At 43.3% G+C, this 20444-nt stretch overlaps 1 protein-coding gene across 2 annotated transcripts in view; it reads right to left on the bottom strand.

Moving 5' to 3' along the window:
- LOC137215951 (low-density lipoprotein receptor-related protein 2-like) overlaps positions 1-20444 on the bottom strand; it is a 38784-nt gene continuing 18340 nt past the window's right edge. The window contains exons 15-33 of one of the 2 annotated variants that reach the window (XM_067721561.1): positions 19798-20010; positions 18310-18504; positions 17532-17747; positions 15664-15899; positions 14643-14772; positions 14223-14404; positions 13205-13391; positions 12420-12638; positions 11854-12037; positions 10611-10812; positions 10358-10522; positions 9981-10181; positions 8592-9141; positions 8053-8178; positions 6849-6959; positions 5236-5472; positions 2877-3345; positions 1290-1398; positions 1-840 (exon numbers count right to left, since the gene is read on the bottom strand). In XM_067721561.1, coding sequence (XP_067577662.1) covers positions 811-840; positions 1290-1398; positions 2877-3345; positions 5236-5472; positions 6849-6959; positions 8053-8178; positions 8592-9141; positions 9981-10181; positions 10358-10522; positions 10611-10812; positions 11854-12037; positions 12420-12638; positions 13205-13391; positions 14223-14404; positions 14643-14772; positions 15664-15899; positions 17532-17747; positions 18310-18504; positions 19798-20010 — 3962 coding nt within the window. In that variant the 3' untranslated portion in view covers positions 1-810. Of the gene's footprint in view, positions 841-1254; positions 1399-2876; positions 3346-5235; positions 5473-6848; positions 6960-8052; positions 8179-8591; positions 9142-9980; positions 10182-10357; positions 10523-10610; positions 10813-11853; positions 12038-12419; positions 12639-13204; positions 13392-14222; positions 14405-14642; positions 14773-15663; positions 15900-17531; positions 17748-18309; positions 18505-19797; positions 20011-20444 lie in introns of both variants that reach the window. The other variant, XM_067721560.1, reaches the window with a different exon arrangement.

Raw genomic sequence — 20444 nt, 5'->3', positions numbered from 1 at the left:
CCTTGCCTCTTTATTGGCTTTCGAGCAGTGAGCAGCTAGACCCCACTTTTGGTAACAATCTCACTGCTGGGCATATATCTGGACAAAACTATAATTCAAAAAGATGCATGCACCCCTATGCTCATAGCAGCACTATTCACAATAGCCAAGACATGGAAGCAAGCTAAATGTCTTTTGACAGCTGAATGGATAAAGAAGATGTGGTACTTATATACGATGGAGTATTACTCAGCCATAAAAATGAATGAAATAATGCCATTTGCAGCAACATGGATGGACCCAGAGATTATCATACTAAGTAAAGTAAATCAGAAAGAGAAAGACAAATACCATATGATATCACTTATATGTGGAATCTAAAATATGACACAAATGAACTTATCTATGAAATGGAAACAGACTCACAGACATAGAGAACAGACTTATGGTTGCCAAGGTGGGTGGTGGGGGAGGGAGGGATGGAGGGTCTGGGGTCAGCCGATGCAAACCATTATATAGAGAATGGATGGACAACAACGTCCTACTGTGTAGCACAGGGAACTATATTCAGTATCCTGTGATAAACCAGAATGGAAAAGAATATGAAAAAGAATGTATGTAAATGTATAACTGAAACACTTTGCTGTACAGCAGAAATTAACACAACATTGTAAATCAACCATACTTCAATAAAATAAATTAAAAAAATAAAAAGCAGTTATTTTAATATGAAGTTACCATTTACCACAAACTGTTACAGAAGTTAAAACAGTACACAGTGAAATATATAAACAGTTTTTATTGAGATGTTTCAGCTCCTTTTTTGTCAGGTTAGTCAGTTTGTAAAGAGGTTAAGAATTCCTGTAGAAAAAGAGACTTGAAATTAGAGAATACGCATTATATTAAAACAAAGCAAAAACACAGAGGTGGTTGAGCTATGTGGAAGTTAGCAGAGATCACGGGATGGGAGGGACATAAATTTTAAGGGTAATGTTAACTAACCCTGAATACACCTCACTCCACCCCACAAGAGTATTGAACTCCTTTTGGAAGTCCACCAAAAGCCAAATTTCTGGATTACTATTTCATGTATGTTTCACTTTGGTTTGAACAACTAGAGACTGAACAGAATCTGAAATCAAAAAAGTTACTGAGCATTCATTTGGTCTACATGATAACATCATTCGCCAATAACAAAAAACTCTTTAAGTTAACACTGCCTACTTTCACCCTGCTAGGATATTTTGGAAGGGGCATTTTGTGACTGGATCTCACCACCTGTTTTCCTCGAAGACAGTTCCCAGGCATACCTCTTCATCATAGGCTTCATTGACAAAAGTCTCACTATTCATTAGATTCTCCTCTTCTTGGTTATTTTCTTTATGGCAGGTCAAATTCCTTGATGATGCTGTACTGTTTCTAGAAATCAGAGAAAGTCAAAAGAGTTGTTCCTTAAGGTAGAAGCTGGGAATGGGACATGGTTAGAAATGGCCAACTCGTCCCCTATCAAAAGTTGTTATGGGAACTATGCCCTATTTTAAATGTCCCTTTAACAAAGAACTGGCCTAGAATGGCCGATACTTGAGTCAGTTATGATTTGTTACTAGGCATTCACTTAACTTCCAAAATGATACATCTTCTCAATTGAGAGGAAACTAGGAAATTGGAGTCAGTGAGAACTGAATCCAAAAACAGGTAAGTAGCAACTGGACACAGGTGAGTTCAGAAAGCAGGTTAATGTAGAAGACAGGCCTGACTGACAGTCAGAAGCCCAAAGGAAGCACCTCAGTTCATCTTAACATTAAGCAGTTGGCTATTGACCAGTGTTACTTTAGGCAAAGATATATCATTTCTCCTGGCCTTTTCTTCAGTCTGCAAAGTGAAGGCTGGACAGAGGAAATGTAACTTTTAAGGATTTCGGTCCTCTCTGTAACATCTCTCCATACATAGGCTGCTTAATGTCCTTTGCCAATATGTCTATCGAATCAATTTCTTCAGTTAGTGTATCTTCCTAAAGCTTATTTTGTCGTCATTCTTAATCATTTTTGAGTCATTCTTGTTTGTTTCTTTAACCCAGTGACTCTTGGTTTTAGACAAAACTTTATGCTTTTGCCTTAAACCTCTCATGAGTTTATCTCACCTCCTGTCAAGGGCTATGTTGTGTCCCCCTAAAATTCATATGTTGAAGTCTTAACACCTGGTACCTCAGAATGTGACCATATTTGGGGATAGGGTCATCAAAGCAGTAATTATATGAAAAGGAGGTCATTAGTGTGGGCCCTAATCCAATAGGACTGGTGTCCTTATAAGAAGAGGAGATTAGGACATGAACATGTACAGAGAGAAGACCACGTGAAGACACAGGGAGAAGTCTGCATCTACAATCCAAGGAGAAAAGCAAACCTCAGCCTCAGAAGAAACAAACCCCACTGACACATTGATTTCAAACTTCCAGCTTCCAGAACTGTGAGAAAATAAATTTCTGTTGTCTAAGACACATAATCTGTGGTACATGTTTAAGCAGCCCTAGCAAACTAACACACCTAACAAATTTTTCCTCCAAACGGTCACTGGCCCTAACTCTGCCTCGTTGGCGGGGACTCTCCTCACATCATCCCTGAGACTGTGTCACTGACTGCGGTTGAGGCAGCTTTTATCTGCATAAATGCCACGTACCCCTTACAATATTGTTTGTCCCAGGTCTCACTCAAAGAGATGGTCCCAAGTATGATTTTTCCAGGTCAGCATCCAGGCTGCTTTGTTACTCAAATCTCTTCTCAGAGGGCAAATTTCTAGAATGGATTCATATCTCCAACCTCGTTAATCTTGTTTTAATTTTATTTAATAAGCCTTCTTTGGAATAAAATTCTCCCATGAGGACATTAGTAGCTGCTCACCGTTTTAATTTGTGTTCTCTTCTGAAATATACAAATGCTCCCAGCATGACCAGAACAGCTGACAGGACTATGGTTAAGCTGAGGGCCATGTGGCCAGGGGCAGGTCTATGTGCTGCTTCTTCACAGAACTCTCCGCCATATCCCATCAGACAGCTGCATTTTCTCAGCTCTCCTTCCATTGTACAGATTCCCCTCCCATTACAGAAATCACTGCTACAGAGCAGAAGTTTTCCCTTCTGTGAGTCCTTGGGCTGAACTCCTTCCTTGGTTTCTGGAGTCTTGCTCTCTACAGCAGGCATCAGAGGGGTTAGCGTTTTTCTGACAGGATAATTCATCGCCTCTGGACCTGGAGATTTAGCCTTGGTAGACTTGGTGCCCTGGAGAGGTTGGGCAGCTTTTGGTGTCAGTCTTTTTCCAGCCTCTGACATTTTAGGTGTTGGTGTCGAATGGGTTTTATGTGGATAGGTACCTACAAAAACCGTAGGTGTGAGTGTGAGTACATAAACAAGTTTGTCATCGTCAATTAAGAACTATTTCAGAAGAACAAGAATTGTAGTGAACTTAAACAGATAAGTTTGAATTTATGAAATCATGATCACTACCATTACTTTTGGCTAAACAAAAAAACTATCAAAAGCTGATAAAAAACTACATATCTTAAGGCACTTAAAATACTTGGTTTCAGGACCAGTGTAGTCTATCATACCAATCTGTCTTCAAATGATGGTATGCAGAATTTTAGCCAAGGTCGATCCCACCAGTTACAAAAATGTTTTACTCTATAAGGATGAGTGTAGTAGATCGAAGTAGTAAATATCCAGACTAGAAGGATTACGTTTATTGGTAAATATTTCAAATTTTTTGAGTCCAAGTGAACTAGGTTTATCAAGATGTACAAGTTGCAAATATTGAACCAGATTTGGTGGCAGTGTGGGAGGGGCACTCATAAAGCAGGAAGTAGGCAACAGGGTTCTAACCAAAGAGGAATCCAAGAGTTAAGTTTGTGTTTAAGGCATTTCACCATATTCTCCATCATTGTTGGCACAAGTATTATTCCTCACATGGAAGACAGAAGTACCAGGAGTGAAAACAGCAGAATTAGCAAAAAAAACTACTTCTTGCCTCTGCCCTAAGCTGGCATCACAGGAGGATCTCCACTCCTGGGCATTTAGGGTCCTTGATGGCAGGGTACATCCAGAGGAAGTCAGCCTAATTTTATACACCCAGAGCCATTTCCCCCAAAAAAGCTTTATGTAAAAGTCAGGGTGAAATCATTAAGCAGCAGTGTCAATACTTGGGCCCGGGTCATCAAGAATGGAAGAGCAAGAGAAGGCTAGGTTAGGTTAGGTTTCTGGTTTCGTTTTAAATCAGAAACCTAACCTAACCTAAAGGGTAAAGGTGATAAATTTCTCACTCATTTACCCCCATCCTTGAGTCACTGCCAACACAGGACTTTCAACAAAACCACCCTTATTTGCTAAAAAATAGAATCAACTCTGGGAATCAAAATCGCTTATCTTTCCTATTTAAGATGAAATGTTTAGAGGTAATAAGTGGTCTTCCAGTTAGTCAGGTTGTAGGGAAACAAGAATTTAAGTTGAGAAGTCAAGGAGAACTCTTCACTGTAAGGCTCCTTTTCCAAATCTCTTCCTTTACTGGTTATGACCAGTTTTGGTACCAAGCCCACTGTCTCTTTGACTCTACAGTGAAGGGGACTTTGATATCAATGTAGCTATAGCTGGTGGTTCCAGCAGAATTAGGTATTATGGTCACTCAGTTGAATGGCCACGGTGACACCTTCCCATGAAGGCACGATTTGGAACAATATTTCTGTAACAACCATCTGAGGCTAGCATTTAAGTACTAACATGACGGTGTTATATACTAATATGACAGCTTTCCACACATTCTCTTGGATCCCTTAACAACTCTATGAGATAGAAAGTGCTATTTCCACATTAAAAAGGGGGAACCAAGACAAGTCAAATAGTTTGCCCAACTGCTTACCCCCCTAGGCGATGCTCACTATTGTGATCAGTTTCCATGGACTGAAATCAGATCTGGGTTAGATGAGTGCTCTTTCAGACAGAATACACTGTTGAGCCCTGTGGAGCACACTCTCATACACCCTACTCTAAAATCAAATCAGCGGGGACATAAGCTTTTCACAAAGAGTCCACATAATCTATATCCAATTGCCCACAGTTAGAAGTTTCATATTGTTCAGTTTCAAGAGTACACAGTGAGAAGGAAGTAACAGTTGAAAGGATAAAATCTTGAGTGACACTGTGGAATTAGATGTTACTAAAGGTAAATCACCGTGGTGACCAATGGTGGGTCCTGGGTAGGAGTTACTCACAGTCCATTTCATCAGATCCATCCAGACAGTCAGCACGACCATCACAAACCTGCGCCACAGAAATGCATTTCTGACCATCCTTACAGGATTGTGACGGCGCAGAGCATCGGACAGCTTCAATACATTTCTTTATGTCAGCCAAGTAGTACCCACTGGGACATTTACAAGTCTGTCCTTCCGGGTTTGGTAAACAGATATGGCTGCATCCTCCATTGTCTTTTGAGCAACGGTTACTACCTGTGGATCCCCACCCGCCCAAAAAAAATATTGATTTAGACTATTTCAGAAGGGTCTTCTGCCAACTTTTACAAATAGACTATCAGAGTTAAAGGACCCAGATGTTTTTTCCCAGAGTAGATAGCTTTTCAATTTAATTCGTTTTAGCCAACTAAGTACCAAGTGACTGGTGATTCTTCTTCATGGATAAGGATGGTTTTAGAAGGCCAGGAGTTCAGACAAAGGGCCAGCTTAAGAAAAATTGAGGTGAACTCTGGCCCATCCAAGATCCACTATAAGTTCTCTTTTCCCTTTGCACCATGTAGCCAACATTGGAACTAGAAGGGCCTTAGAAATAAAGCTCTCTTTAGATGAGAACATGGAGGCTGTGGTCTCTCTCATCCCTCTAAGAGTCATAGATACAGAGAACAGATTGGTGGTTGCTAGGGGTGGGGGTTGGAGGGTGGGGGACAGGAATCTGATTAAGTCAGCCATTTATATCTAAGGCTTCTATCTCAAGCCTTGACTTCTAGTGGTTTTACCTCTTGACATATTCCAGGAATTCTGGAATAGATTATGGATATATTGAAGATAAAAGGTACTTCAGAGGTGACAGGGACCCTCCTTCTGGTTCTCAGAAGTAAGTAATAGATCATCATCACTTGGATGACTCTTTCTTACACTGAAGAATTCTAAAAAGTTTCTCCCCACAAAGCCAAGACTCGAGGAGTTTAAGCATGACTCGTACCGGTTTATAAAGTTTAGCTTTCAAAAACCAACCAGTGGAGAAGCACACTCCCTTAAGACTAACACACCCATCATATATGGCAGTGATAGGTATGGTTAACTGTTTAACACCAATTATTGTTGGTGTTTATCTCAACTAGGAGCAGATTTCATCTATTACTATGTTAAGCCCAGCACCCTCCTCAAACACTCAGTTAGGCATCTGTGTCTATAAGAAAGGTGGAGAAACACATCTGAGCACCCGGAGTTGATATTTCAAAGTTAACATCACAAGTAGATACAAGTGACAATGAGTAGAATGAAGACCAGTTTCACTTTAGAATTAAAGGGGATTTCGATTATATCACAGCTGTAATTCAGTCTACAGTAAGAGAACTTAAAATAGAACCCAAGTATACCAAACCCCAGCCCAACATCCTTACCACCATTGTGTCTACTAGCTCCATAACAGGACTAGCTATATACCAGAACCAGACCATACATAATGCATAAAGATAAGAGAGTTATGCAGATCTACAGGAATGTGCCAGAGAAGTATTTTAATGGGAAACACAAAGATATTCCAAGGAGATATTGCAGGATGGAACAATCCCTTCATGGGGAAATTCAGTAGACTTCAGTGTTGTTATAATCACTGCAAGGTTGCTTACCCTGTTGGCTAAGTTTACTATAAACTTTTAAATCCACAATCTTCTGGTCTACTTGGAACCACTGGTTTTCTGAAAGTTCTGCTTTGCTGTACCAAACTTTATTGATTTGGGCTGAAACAAAAGCCAGTGAACAATCATTAACAGAAGTGATATTTTATCTTATGACCATTTCCTAGGCAAAGACCATTGCTCAGTATGAAAACTGTCACTCATCTGCAAAAATTCCAGGTGAATAACAAGAGTTTTAAGAAGAGACATGCATTTTTCTAAATCTTGTTTCTGGGAAGAAACTTCAAGATCAGTAAAAAACAGTTCTATGGCTTTGCTGAGAATAAAGTCCGGTGGAAGTTACATCCAGCCCATTGACATACATCCAAATATAAAGACAGAAAATTAGGATACGAGACACCTAAATGCAGCTCGTGCAATTGATGGATAGTGATTTTAAACATTGCTCCAGAACAATATTTCTGAAAATGGCTTGTCTGCAACAAGAGTCACCAGGGGATCTTAAAATAAATGGCAAAAGTCTCACCACATACCTAATAATTTAGCATCTTTGGGGTAGGATCTGACAACTTATTTTTGCAATTTTCATGAGACCAGCCCAACTGGTCAATGGACCAACATTGGGAAATATAAAGAGACAGATTTACTTTAAGCAGCATTTTCCAGTTTTACCAAATCTAGACTAGTCAGAAATAATATACTAGAGTACTGTGGTTTAGACGATCTCTTTGAATACTAGAAATACTTGCAAGTATAGAATGCTCTACAGTTCATCTAGTACTTTCATGTGTACTTAGTCAGCTGTGACAGGTACACTTCCTTCATGTTATAGGTAAGGTGTTACAGCTACTAACTGACAAAGCAGTTTTACCACCTGTTTCCCATTCCTGACCCAGTTCTGTCTGTACCATACCCTGGTGTCCTGCAAAGCCAAGAGCCTCATATCACAGCCAGAAATCTCAGGCAGAACAGGGTTAAGCATATTCATATGCAAAGAATAACCAAATAAGTAAAAGCTCCTCTAACTCACAGAATCACTATTAACATATACTTGTTAAATGAGGGAAGTTGCTTAGCTGTTCTTCCAAAAGAAAGGCACGGCCCAAGCTCGGTGCTAAGCAGTAGCAGCTTCGCTTTAGATGCCCACTAGTTAACTCAGCTCACAAAGACAATCGGTTGTAGAGTTAAGACCTACCATCATCCACTGTGCTCCAGAACATCATGCCTTGGCCATACGTGAAGAGGTTAAGGCCCTGAATTCCTCTGCGGTCTAGTCTGTATCTAGAGCCATCCTGTTGAATACTTTCTATGAGTCCTCTCCCTAGAAGGAGAGGTTCAGTTAATTTCTCGGAGCCCAAACAGCTGTACTCCATCCTGTAGCTCTTTATGTCTTGTCCTGCCTCCCCTCCAGGAGATCACTGTCTGCCATGCATTTTTTGAAGACCAGTTCTTATTTATTCTACTCTAACAGTAATACACAAAGATTTGCTCATGCATATTTGTTAAGTTCTTGATTTCATTCCTTCGCCAAAAGGCAACGGCAAGACTCTCTGGGCTACCATATGCTGCTCAGGATGGGGAATGATTGTATTCGTTTAGAAGGTGGTGCAGAAAATGTAAACTCAGACCTAAAAGCTATTTGAAGTTATAGCTGAAGACCAGAAAGCAGAAATCTCTATTTCTCTGGCAGGGTCCCTCACACTCAGATTTAGGGTGTAGAAGATAACTGCTTACCAGGATCAGCCCAGTACAATCGGGTCCCTGCATCAGAAAAGGTCAGGCCCACAGGGACCTGGGGTTTCTGCCAGAGCACCTTCCTCTTGCTGCCATCCATGGAGGCACATTCAATGCTGGAGCCACGCCTACCATCATCCTGGGGACCCAGGTCCACAAAGCACATGACTGCACTCGGCGGGTGGAGCACGACAGAGGTTGGGCGGTAAAGACTTTCACTGAGCAAGACCGTGGCATACTGGCCTTTGGAGGAAGCTACGTTGATGTAAGGATTCTCACTGTCAATCCAGTATATGTGTCCACTCAACCAGTCCACAGCAAGGTCAATCACTGTGCCCTCCACAGATACGATTTTCCTCCAAGAGAGCTTTCCAGATTCTTTGAGCCTCAGTAGCCAGATATCACCCTTATTCATCTCAGACAGGTAGAGTACCTTCTCCTGGACAAGGTAGTCCATTGATGCAAGCTGGTTCACGTTGGTAAAGGGAAGAAGCCTATGTTCTGGCAAGGTTGCTTGTCCTCCTGAAGCTTCTAGATTTTTCAGATAAATCTATGGGAAAAAAATTAAGTGGATGGTACCAGTTGAGTCTAATTTAATTCTTCATCTTGATCTTGCTGTTAAGATACTTCAATTCAGATTTTCATATAGTCTATCGTCTAAAAGCAGATCGTATTTCTCTCCCTTCCTGGAGCTTCAAGCACTTAAAATTCCTTGAATCCATGTGCTTTGAAGATTTACTCCTCTGTGAAAGGCCCTCCCCTTAATTTTTAACATTTTTATTGAGATAAAATTGACGTATAGCACTGCGTGAGTTACGGGGTGCAACGTGTGGATTTGATGCACTCGTATGTTAAAGACCCTCCTCTGTAAATGAGGTTCCACTTCTAAGATCTTACTGAAACTGAAGTCGAAATATGTTTTGTCATTTTAAAATGCCAAAGTCGACAAGTCCTCCGGATGGTAGAAGGTAGGGGTGAATTGCTTGTTAGTACCTTTTATCCTCCTATGATTTAAGAAAAGTTCCCTCACAAAATGTACTTGCCCCCTAGGCTAGAACCCAGCTGAGTTGCTTGTATTTGGAATTACTCTACATCATCAGCTAGGTGCTTGGACAACTCAACCGAGTTAAACACACTGTCAGATTCCTAACCTCATTGTGTTCTGAGGTACTAAGCATTTCTTAAGGAATTTGAGTAGAAGTGGTCTTCATTTCATAGCTACCTTGTTTTGGTCATCATAGCTCCCAGCACACAGTGACTATTCAAATTTAAATTGCATTTGAAGAATATTCCAAGGGGAATTCTCTTGAATTCAAGAGAATTCAAGTTACTCAATGTCTGAAACAGACTGAGGCCCAAGCACAGACATGTGACAGGATAGGACAGTACCTGCATGATAACTGTGGGCAACCCAAGGAACAGAAACGCAGACTCCTTGAGTGGAACACAGTTGATGCCATCATCTGCAAGCAGGAGTCCAACTGGGCAACGACAGCTTCCCTTGGATTGCGGGCTCAGAAGGCACAAGTGAGAACATCCAGTGTCCAGACAAGGATTCGAAGACCTGGGCTGTAGCACTTCGTGCATTATCTGGAAGAAAACAGCTAGATGTCACTCTGCATTGCTGAATCCTTCAAAATGGCAAGTGGCTCAGTCTTGCCTTTTAGTCATTATAGATGGATGTCACTACAGTTTGTCCTTGGGCAGCTCATACATATAGCCTTTCCAGGGAGGATCGGGGATATTTTGCAACGTAAACTATAGACCTTAAGTCCGTAAGGCTGCTCCAAACGCTTGATGAGGACAGCCCTGTTCTTGCCCGTCGTCTTTTTCATGCGCTGTACTGTTCTCGTCTTCATTTCAGACCAGAAGACTTCATCTTCAAACACAGCAACCAAAAAGGGGCTCTTGATTTGTGTTAGCTGCAACATCTAAAATGGTGATGGTGAGGTTCCCAGGGTGAGTTTTACACAAGGTACATGACATCTCACACAAGCCTAATACCAAAAGAACACTTACGCTAATACCAGTACCGTCTAGATTGACAGAGCCAATGCAGTGAAATTTGTCATCAGACCAGAATATCTTCCAGCTCAACTTGTCGAGAGCTATGCTAGTTGGCCGGCCAAGACCTTGATTGAGGAGTATTTTTCTGCTGCTCCCATCCATTCCAGCTTGTTCTATTTGAGGTTCTCCTCCAATTTCAGACCAGTACATTAACCTATGTGGATAAGTCAGCCTTGAGATAAAGCATTACCTCATGGGAAATAACATCCGCTCATTCCTTAAAACACTGACTTACAGCCTAATTACTTATTTCCCTCAAAATTAAACTTGGTCTGTGCCTTAAGCATAATTTGTAAGATAGTAAAACGTTTTCCTTGAAATTTTATGGTGATTGTTTATTTATCATTTAGGGATAAAATATCTATAATGACAGCTGTACAAAAAGTCTAAGAAATATATTAGTCCCTAGCCTGGAAAATGTCAAATCTTTTCTGGGCTAGCCAATCTTTTGGGAACCTGCCAATCTTTTCTGGGCTAGCGAGTAGGCTGGTTCCACGTGCAGATGTGTGCCTCAGAACTCATTCTTGGCCACAAGTCATTAGATGCATCAGGAAGCTCCTGCCAATTTCCTGAGAACTATGTTACCAGATTCCTGGTTGGAGGTATTGAAAAGGTGAGAAAAGCAGAGGGAAGGTAACTGATCTGGGTCACCTCTGGATCCCGAGTTTTGCTCTGTCCTGTTTTTACATTTGATACACGTGGCCATCCCAATCAGGGCTTAGCTCAGACAAGCTGGAAATGCTGTCTACAAGTTCCTGGCCCTTGCAGAGGGAAGGGCTCTAGACAAAAGAGCCCAGGCTCCACCCACACACCCAATTACTCTGCCCCCATCACCACCACCAATCACATTACTGTAAATTAAACACAATCCTTAGTTTCATTCTCCCTCCTCCTGCCATTTTAAAGCCATAATAATTTTCCACTCTGAGGTATATTTGTTTATTTTAGCAAAAGAAAGTATAGATGGGCCACCAAGTGAGCACACCTACATCTCACTTTCCTGAAATAAAGGACTTTTCCCAGGAGCTTTCAAAACGACTATGTATGGTTGACTCACATCGTCATAAGATCTAAAATAAAGTCAGATAAGGTTTCTATTCACTCGTTCTATGTTGAGGGAACACAACCAAAGTAGAACTAAAGAAGAACAACAAACTTAACAGACTTGACTAGGCATTGTGACATCTGGACTCACCCATTTAGGGGATCTAAAGCCAAAGACCGTGGTTGGTTCAAGTCATCGTCCAGGACGATCGTGTACTCAGATTTTCCTCTCCAAACAGCAGTCAACTGAATTGCCAAAATCTGACCAGCTGTCCCATCTGTCCAGTAGAGATTCCTCCCAATCCAGTCAACCGCTATATAGTCTGACTTTATTCCTGAAGAAAGGAAACCATTCAACATGTGTACTTAGGTTAAATTATAGGTTTTTCCAAGCTTGAAGCTCACAGGCATCAGACTTGCATGCCATGTTAATTCATTTTCCAACTGGTATATGCATCTCCATCAGAGGAGTCTTCATTTAAACATTCCCAAAGTACTATTTGTAGAGGAAGATGACCATTACGAGTAATGATCACTGACTTATCTTTGGACTCCATATCTATTGAGACGCATTCTTCTCATTTCTAAGCAACTAGCAAGGCTTGATCCCTTTTTGTTAAGGGGGTATAAACCAATGTTTAGAAAGTTCATGGCCACTCATCTTATTTTTCATGTATTTAGTAAGGGCAAGGTGAGAGTCTCTATAAGGGGACATACCTTTCACCACAGTCCCTTTCTTCTTTGTGTCCATGCTTATCCATCTAATACTTTCTGCACTGGTATCGGTCCAGAAGACTTTCTGATCCACTAAGTCATAGTCAATAGAGAAAATAATCAAGTTCTTGTCTATAGTTGCCAGAATATCTTCTTTTAAGCTCCGCAGTCCATAGAGGAGTAGCTTAAACTGAATTGCCACAAGCAGGATCGGTTCAGTACCTGTCAAAAAAGAACTGCTTTCTTAAGGAGTTTGAACAGTGAACCCAGCACTACTAAGGAATCAGAGGACAAAGTAGTTTTTGCCTTCTCATTGCCAAGGCTGTGAAACCATCTAGCTGGCATCTAAGTAGTTCTTTCCTTCATGTAATGGTTAAGCTAATACCCATGGTTTGAAGATACTCAGAATAAGGCATAATTAGCTTAAATTGAAAACCACATTTACAACTAAATATTTGGGGGTAGTTGGGTAGGAAAGAAGTGCTTTTCAGGGCTTTGGCTATTTATTCTAACTGCTGGTAAGGCTGATCCATGCCTACAGAGGTTCAAGTTATGGTTTTCTTATAATAATGCCTTATTGGTAGATACTTTCAGACTTGAATTCAGTCTGAAATATGAGGTATAAAAAGGGAGCTTTGGGATTGTGCAAGTCTTGTTCTGAAGACAGACAAAGCAGGCAGGAGCACTTACGACCTAAGAAAGAGAGATGTGCATTGGTTTTCCTGGACGATTTAGGACCTCCAAACTCTCGACCCACAGCTTAGGAGATACTCCCAGCTCCAGTTTACCTGTTGCTTTACAGGTATGGCCATCAGGCTCCAGCGAGTAGCCAGGATGACAGGTGCAGCTATAGGAGCCCTTGGTGTTGATACAGGTCTGACTGCAAGGCTGACCACCCAGTCTCTGGCATTCATCCACATCCTCGCAGATTCGGCCACCGCTTTTCAGATCAAAGCCTCGCTCACAAGCACATACCTGAGAGAGGTTGGAAAACATGAAGACTTTCTGAAGACAAGTACAATATTGATAAAAGGACCTCAGCCTTGATATAAAAAGCACACGGCGATACAATCGATGTCAGCAACTCAAACTGTTCCTGGAACCGACTTCATCTCGAATGCAGTCACTCTCTCCATCTCCTGCCGCACACTCCACACCCCTGCCACCACCAGGGGCCCCAAGTTAGCAAAGATGCCCAGTTCAGCCCAGGACGCCCAGACCCCAGCAGAATCCGTAAGTGAGGAGACTCGTAGACTTCACTGAACTGGTTTTCTGCCAATAGAGATGTTACCAGGACCAGACATCAGCACAGTTTTCTTCCACTTGCCCGTCAGAATCAAGTTCACCGTGTCTAGCCACTCAATAATGCCAGACCAGAACACGGACAGTCCTCCACTGAAGGGCAAGCCATATTCCAAATGCCCACACGGAAAGGACTTCCACATGGGTATGTACTCAGTTTCCTGAGCTGCAACATGGTGGGGAGTTGCTTGGCTCTTGGGACAATCCCCCCAAAACTTGTTGCTTCACCCTAAATGTCACCCGGTGCTCATAGATGGCGTGGGAAGGACCCCCATAGGAGAGTTTCTGGAGCCGGGTAGTAGGGTTCCAGAAGGCATGAGATAGGAAAGGAGCTAGACAGGACTCAGCAGAAAGGCTCAAGCACAGGGACGTGGGTGGACGGGTCAGCACGGCTCTGCCGTGTAAGACTCAGCGCAAAGGGAGCAGACACCCTGAATGAGGACAGCGCCCCTTTCCCTACACCAAGTCTCTAGCTGCCAGAGCACAGGAACTGAAGCAACTCACAGGCCCACGTGGAGATGGGTAGCAGGTGTGGAAACACTGTCTCTGGCTGCACGCGGACGAGCACTGCTCGCCTTCATCGGAGCCATCGGCACAGTCCTCCTTCCCATCACACACCAGGCTGAGGTCCAGGCAGGCAGAAGAGCGGCACTGGAACTCGGAACTCCCGCAGTTCTCCGGGGGGCCTGGAGAGGATGACTTTCTGCCTTTATAGTCAAACCACCCCCCCGACCCCGCTCCCTGCCAAACATCCCTCCCACAGCAAGGCCCTCTCCTGTGCATACAATCAGGATGCCTCCATCCTGGCAAAGGGATGGATTTCAGGTCCTGCAGCATTTGCTCGCTGAGCTGGGTTCCCACGCCGAGACACAGCAAGCGGCAGGCGCCCCTTTGAAGCCATCTGCCTTCTCCCCCTGCACTTACATCCGGCCTCATCACTGCCGTCCCTGCAGTCACTCTGCCCATCACAGCGCCAGGGCTCAGGCACGCACTGGTCTCCACTGGCACAGGGCCACTGCCTCGAGCCACAGCGAAGCTCCTCGGGGTCGCAGTCCTGAGGAGACAGCAAGCGACTCGGTCAACACCACCTGCATTCAGAGCCCAGAAGGGTCCTCAGAGGACGAGGAAGCCTGGGTTACAAAAGAGCCCTCAAATCCCTTCTGCAACGAGACCAGAGCCGGAAAAGTCGGGCGACGTGGATTATAAGAAACTCCTTCCGCAGCTGGAGTTTAGGCAAGGAACCGTAGGTGATACCAACGTGGGTGGGAAAGTGGAAGGAGATCTCTTGTTTTGCAAACTGAGCATCCAGGAAGTCTTAATTTCATTTAAGAAGCATAAGCAAAAAATGTCTGCTCTAGAAACTCTTCTCTAGAATTCGCACCATTTCTAACGCACACTCCAGCATTTTGCACCTAATCTGACTTGGATTCTCAGATCTGGTGCAGGATGTCTGGTACAGGAGGGAAGGATATCTCAGACCTGTGCATCTGCTATACCCCAGCACCTTGAGGTACAGTCTCAGCCCCTCAGACACTACTCAGTTTACTGATGAGGAAATAGAGCATCAGGGTATAAGTGCTTTCTTAAGGTCAAATGCAAGCAGTAGGTTCAAACCCGGGCTGCACTGCATACGATGCAGGAGCATCGTTGTACGTCTTGATGACTGTTAGGTGGAGCTTCAAAGCATCTCTCTAAGCACGACATTTAAGCCACGACCATCAAGACCTAACACTTGCAAACCTCCCATAAAGACCTCTTACAGGTTTGACTTTCAACAAGAGGATCTTAACACTCTGGACACTTTGATGTAGTTATGAGTGGCTTTCTGGGCAGGAATTGTGGGAGACTTCTCTGTTCTTGCGTTTTCCCAAGTCTTCTATGAGGAAGCATGTGTTACTGTTACAATTAGAAGTCTACTGTGTTTTTCTGAAAGAGACTGGGCTACCTTCTCATCAGTTCCATCTTTGCAGTCTAAGTCGTGGTCACATATCCAGTCTGCCAACACACACTCTCCACTCCTCGGGCACTTCACCTCCCCTGACGGGCATGGCAGGGGCCAGGCAGAACAGCCCTCTTCATCTGAGTGGTCCAGGCAGTCCCGGTTCCCATCGCAACGCAGGGAAGAAGATATACATTGGCCATTCTCACATTTAAATTCAGATGCACTGCATTTTTCCTGAACTGAAAAACAAAGCTCTAGGTAAGAACTCAGCCAGATGGAGAAGCAATTTGATGGCAAACAAAATGACTTGAAGACTCCCAGTCTTCTGCTGTCACCTTGGGAACTAAGCCCCAGCAGGTATTAGGGCAGGAAGGTGGTTCAACTAGAGTGTTAGGGCAGAAAAGACTTACTAAGCTAGCCCAGAAAATCCTCTTTGTCCTGGAGAACGAGGGCTGAGGGACAGGGATGGGAGGACTGTAGAAGGATGCTGGGATAGGCAGGGTAGTGGGATTCCCCTCTGAAACCCTAATGTCACGCATGAAAAAAGAGATTCTCCCATAATACCCAACAGACCCTACAACTTATGTTCTTGGACTCAGTTCCTCCAGACAGAAGTTCATTGGCTTGATTCAAGAAAAAGAGTCAGGCCCTAGGCAAAACTATACATATGAATTGAAAAGTAAATTATAGCTTGGGTTCCTCCCTCCTTCCTTCTTGTACCTCTTGCCTCCTGATGTTCTCCTAAAGCCCAAGTGCAGTCACATCCTCTGGTTACCCACTCAGCCACCTTCACATCCAAATCCATCATGGTGCCTTACCCGGCCTCCTCTTCTTTTCACTTCAGTTCTCCAAATTCCCTCTTCTACCCTAATCCCACAACATGATTAAGGTCTTTGAAGCATGTCTTTCGGAAGAATAAAGGTAAAGATGTGCATCCCATAAAAATGAGGGGAAAGCAATGACATCTACAATGAGGTGGTCCATCCCACGAGAAGACCCAGGACCAAACTCAAAATCTTCAAGGAGGTAGCTTTTCGCCCAGTGAGAACTAATACTTTATTTTGATATGCAGACTGGTTGTCCACTAATAGAATTATTCTTTCTTCTTGTCATGGAAAGGGGAATGTCACAGCATGATCACCAAGGTCCCTGTAACTCAGAAACCTGCATCTTAGTCTTAACTAAGTAGTTAAGTACAGTCGATCCTCATTATTTGTGGATTCAGTATTTGCTCATTCACCTACTTGCTAAAATTTGTAACCCCCCAAATCAACACTCCCACACTTCCATGGTCATGTGAAGAGATAACACACAGCAGCAAAAATGTGAGTTGCCCAACACACGTCTTTCCAGTTGAGGCTGAACAAGGCACCGTTCTGCCTTCTTGTTTCCGTTCTCATACTCATATAAAAAAGTGTCCATTTCGGACCGTGGTTTTCACATTTTTGTACCTTTTGGTGATTTTGCTGTTTAAAATGGCCCCAACCATAGTTCTCAACTGCTGTCTGGTGCTCCTAAGGGTCAGAAGTCCACGGTGTGTCTTATGGAGAAAATACGTGCATTAGATAAGCTTTGTTCAGCATGAGTTACAGTTTGCCATTAATGAGCAAACACTCTATGTTAAGTCATCTTTCAACAGAAACACACATAAAATAAGGTTATATACTGATTGGTTGACAAAAATGTTGTGACCAGAGACTCAAAGAAACCCACCCTGTATTTTATCTAGGAGCAATGATTCAATATCCTTGAATTCAATGTTCATGGCAACTTTATAGAATATATAGTCATATAGAATATAACTACCATGAATAAGGAGAATCGACTGTAATGCAGTTGGAAATACTCCAAGGAACTCCCATGGAACTTACTACATCCTTGTTCATCTTTTCTGTCAGAACAGTCAGGGTTGCCATCACACAGCCAGCTCTTGGGGATACAGCGGGTCTTGTTGTCACAACGCAGAGAGCAGTCTTCAACAGGCTTCCAGCAACCCAGCTCGTCCGAGCCATCCAGGCACTGCCGGGCCCCATCACAGTGGTACTTCTCCTCAATGCACTTGTTTCCATCCAGACACTGGAAGACCCCTTCAATAGAAAGGGTCAAAAGCTAGCACCATATGCTGCTCATCATACTGAAGATTTATAATTAGATTAACTCACACTCCTTCTGGAGTTTGAGGCGTATGTAGACCGACCTTACTTGTTTGAGTCCTATATCTGAATTGATCCATAAGTGAGCTTTAATAAAGTACTAAGGTTAATAAGCTGAACTAGGTCCTTGAAACACTAAGGCCTCATACTGGTTTGGTTACTTTAACAACTTGTTAAAACACTACCAAGTCGGTTATAAGTGGTCCATTTAGGTCACGCTGTGCCAATATAAAGGCAGATATTGGAATACTTAGGCAAATTTGAGGGAGCAAGGAAGGAATAGTCAAATTATACCTGGCAAAACACTGTGGACTTAAATGTCATAAAATGGGCAATCATAGGATCCGTGTTCTGACAGACTGGGACTTTTACCTGTGAGAATTTATAGGGAAAGCAAGTGTGATTATAATAAACCCTCTGGCAGTTCACATCATGCCCCCAAGGCTGAATCAGCATACCTGGAACAGGAGACTGAGAACAGGAGACGGTGACCCACCTGCCCTGTTGCAGAAGCGGGAACAGTTCTCTTCGTCCGAGCCGTCCCTGCAGTCCTGCTTGCCATCGCAGAGGTACCCCCGGGAGATGCACTCCAGCCCGTCCCGACATGGCACAGAAGATCGGGTGCAGAGGAGAGGGGGTGGCGGAGGGGGTGGAGGAGGGGTGGGTGTGGCAGCTCCTTTGACCTCAGGATCTAGAATGAACAGTGTGTCAGCATGTCAGTCCATTTGGTTTCAGCAATGGAGATGTGCTTCCACTGCCCCCCTCCCCGAAAACCCATGTCATGGCTGGGTAGCTACGTTCTTCTACCTCATAGGAAGAAAGAATAAGGACCCTTGATCTTTTGACTATGTGTGTGGTGTGTTGGCCCATCATCTCATGGCTTTGAATTTGGGCAAATTGTTTTCTCCTTTCAGGCCTATAAACTTTAACCTTAATTTTTTCACTGCCTGGTACTATATTCTAGGCATGCAAAATAAAGTAAGTTTCTGAAGACAGGGACTTGTTCTGTCTGGTTCCTGCTGTAGCATCTGATGGTCTAGGACAGGGGCCTAGAGATGCTGAGATGTCTAAGTTACACTACCAAAAGTTACCATTTAGTACTCTTCAGCAACTGTTGCAGCAACGTAATAGATTTGTTAGTAGAATAATCAAACTTGGATTTTTTACCAAACAGTTAACTTTTTATTAGCATACTTTACCACCTAAGAACTATGTTCCTCTGCCTAACGCTTCTTAGCCCCCCAAATCAGGTTAAACCAGTGAATCAAAAATTAAGGTAGTTTAGACAGCAGGGGGAGTTTAGAGACCTCTAGGGAGCAGGTATATAGGAGGAGGAACAGTTCTGTCCATCTTTGTTTCTACTCTTCCTTGGGATTTCCAGCTGCTTCTGGCAAGAAAGCCCCCTGAATCCTGTGATAGGATTTCTTCTTCTTCTGCCTCAAGGTCCAGAATCAGAGTTTTTGGTGCCATGCCAAAGGCTTATATGAAAAGAAAAGAGTTAAATCAGCATTAAGCAGATTAACGTGAGTGACCAAGGTGCAGCTTCAACAGAAGAGCTGCTTCTCCTGGTAACCAGGACCCAGAGCAGAGGGTCCCCTGCAAGATGTCACTGATATGAGAAAAGGGGTTCCTTGGTAAAAAACCAGCTTGGGAAAGGGGCTTAGAGCAAGTTAAATGGATCTCTTTGCTGCCAGACTAAGAGCTTTAATATGCTGAGGTGAAAGATGATTCCCAAAGGGGCTGCGGTGTGCACCCTGCCTGGGGTGTTACTCGGGAACTGGTGTCATTTAGCAACTTTGAGAGCAGTGTTAGATTCTCACTCCTCCAGGACAAGGACACATCGGGGAGAAGGCCTGCTGAACTGTGGGTTGGGACCACTGCCAATACGAACTAGAAGATACCCAGGATTTTCTCCTAGAAAAACACACCCAGGGGACCCGGGTAAAGTGGATCCCCAGGAATCACCTCCCAGGGAAAGACTCACCTGGCACCTCCAGGTTCTCTGCCAGGATGATCATCTTCTGTATGTAGGGCTCTTTCAACACTGAGAAGGGCTCTGGCATCCTCCTGTTCCACAGCATGAGAGCTGTTCTGTTCAGAGTCACCAGGTAGGGCTCGTGGGCCACGATCATCCCATCACTCCAGGTCTTGTTCAAAATGTAGGTTCTGTTTTTTCGGAGACTCAGACTTTGCAACCCTAAGGAAGAGTCAGGTTCTTATAAGCTGATACAGAACAAGTAACCTGTGACAGCAAGGAGGCAAGGCCACCACTGGATTGAAAGGTAAAATAAGCACAGATTCTTCTATTGAGTTTTGTACGTTTTAGTTTTACAGTTAAAGATAATCCAAGGAAGCGTTTAAAGCTCCAGGAAAGTGAGGTCTGCTGCATGGAAACATCAGATGTGACTTGACCACCTTCCATGTACAGTCCTACAACCCCCGGTCATCAGCATACAGATGCCAGGTCTCAAGGATGACTTCTGGGTGAAAAGACTATCACATTCTGCTACAAAGGTATAATTGGTACCTGCTGCAAGTTATAACTGGAGCACCTGTACTTCATTTGCAGTGGAAGTTTGGTTCCATTACTTCTACTTATGGAAGTAAAAACAAATAGCTTTTTGCAGTGTT

Source organism: Pseudorca crassidens, chromosome 21 (genome assembly GCF_039906515.1).
Source record: "Pseudorca crassidens isolate mPseCra1 chromosome 21, mPseCra1.hap1, whole genome shotgun sequence".
Classification (NCBI taxonomy): domain Eukaryota; kingdom Metazoa; phylum Chordata; class Mammalia; order Artiodactyla; family Delphinidae; genus Pseudorca; species Pseudorca crassidens.
The sequence above is the reverse complement of the archived record's forward strand: the minus strand, read 5'-3'. Positions and strand labels throughout refer to the sequence as shown.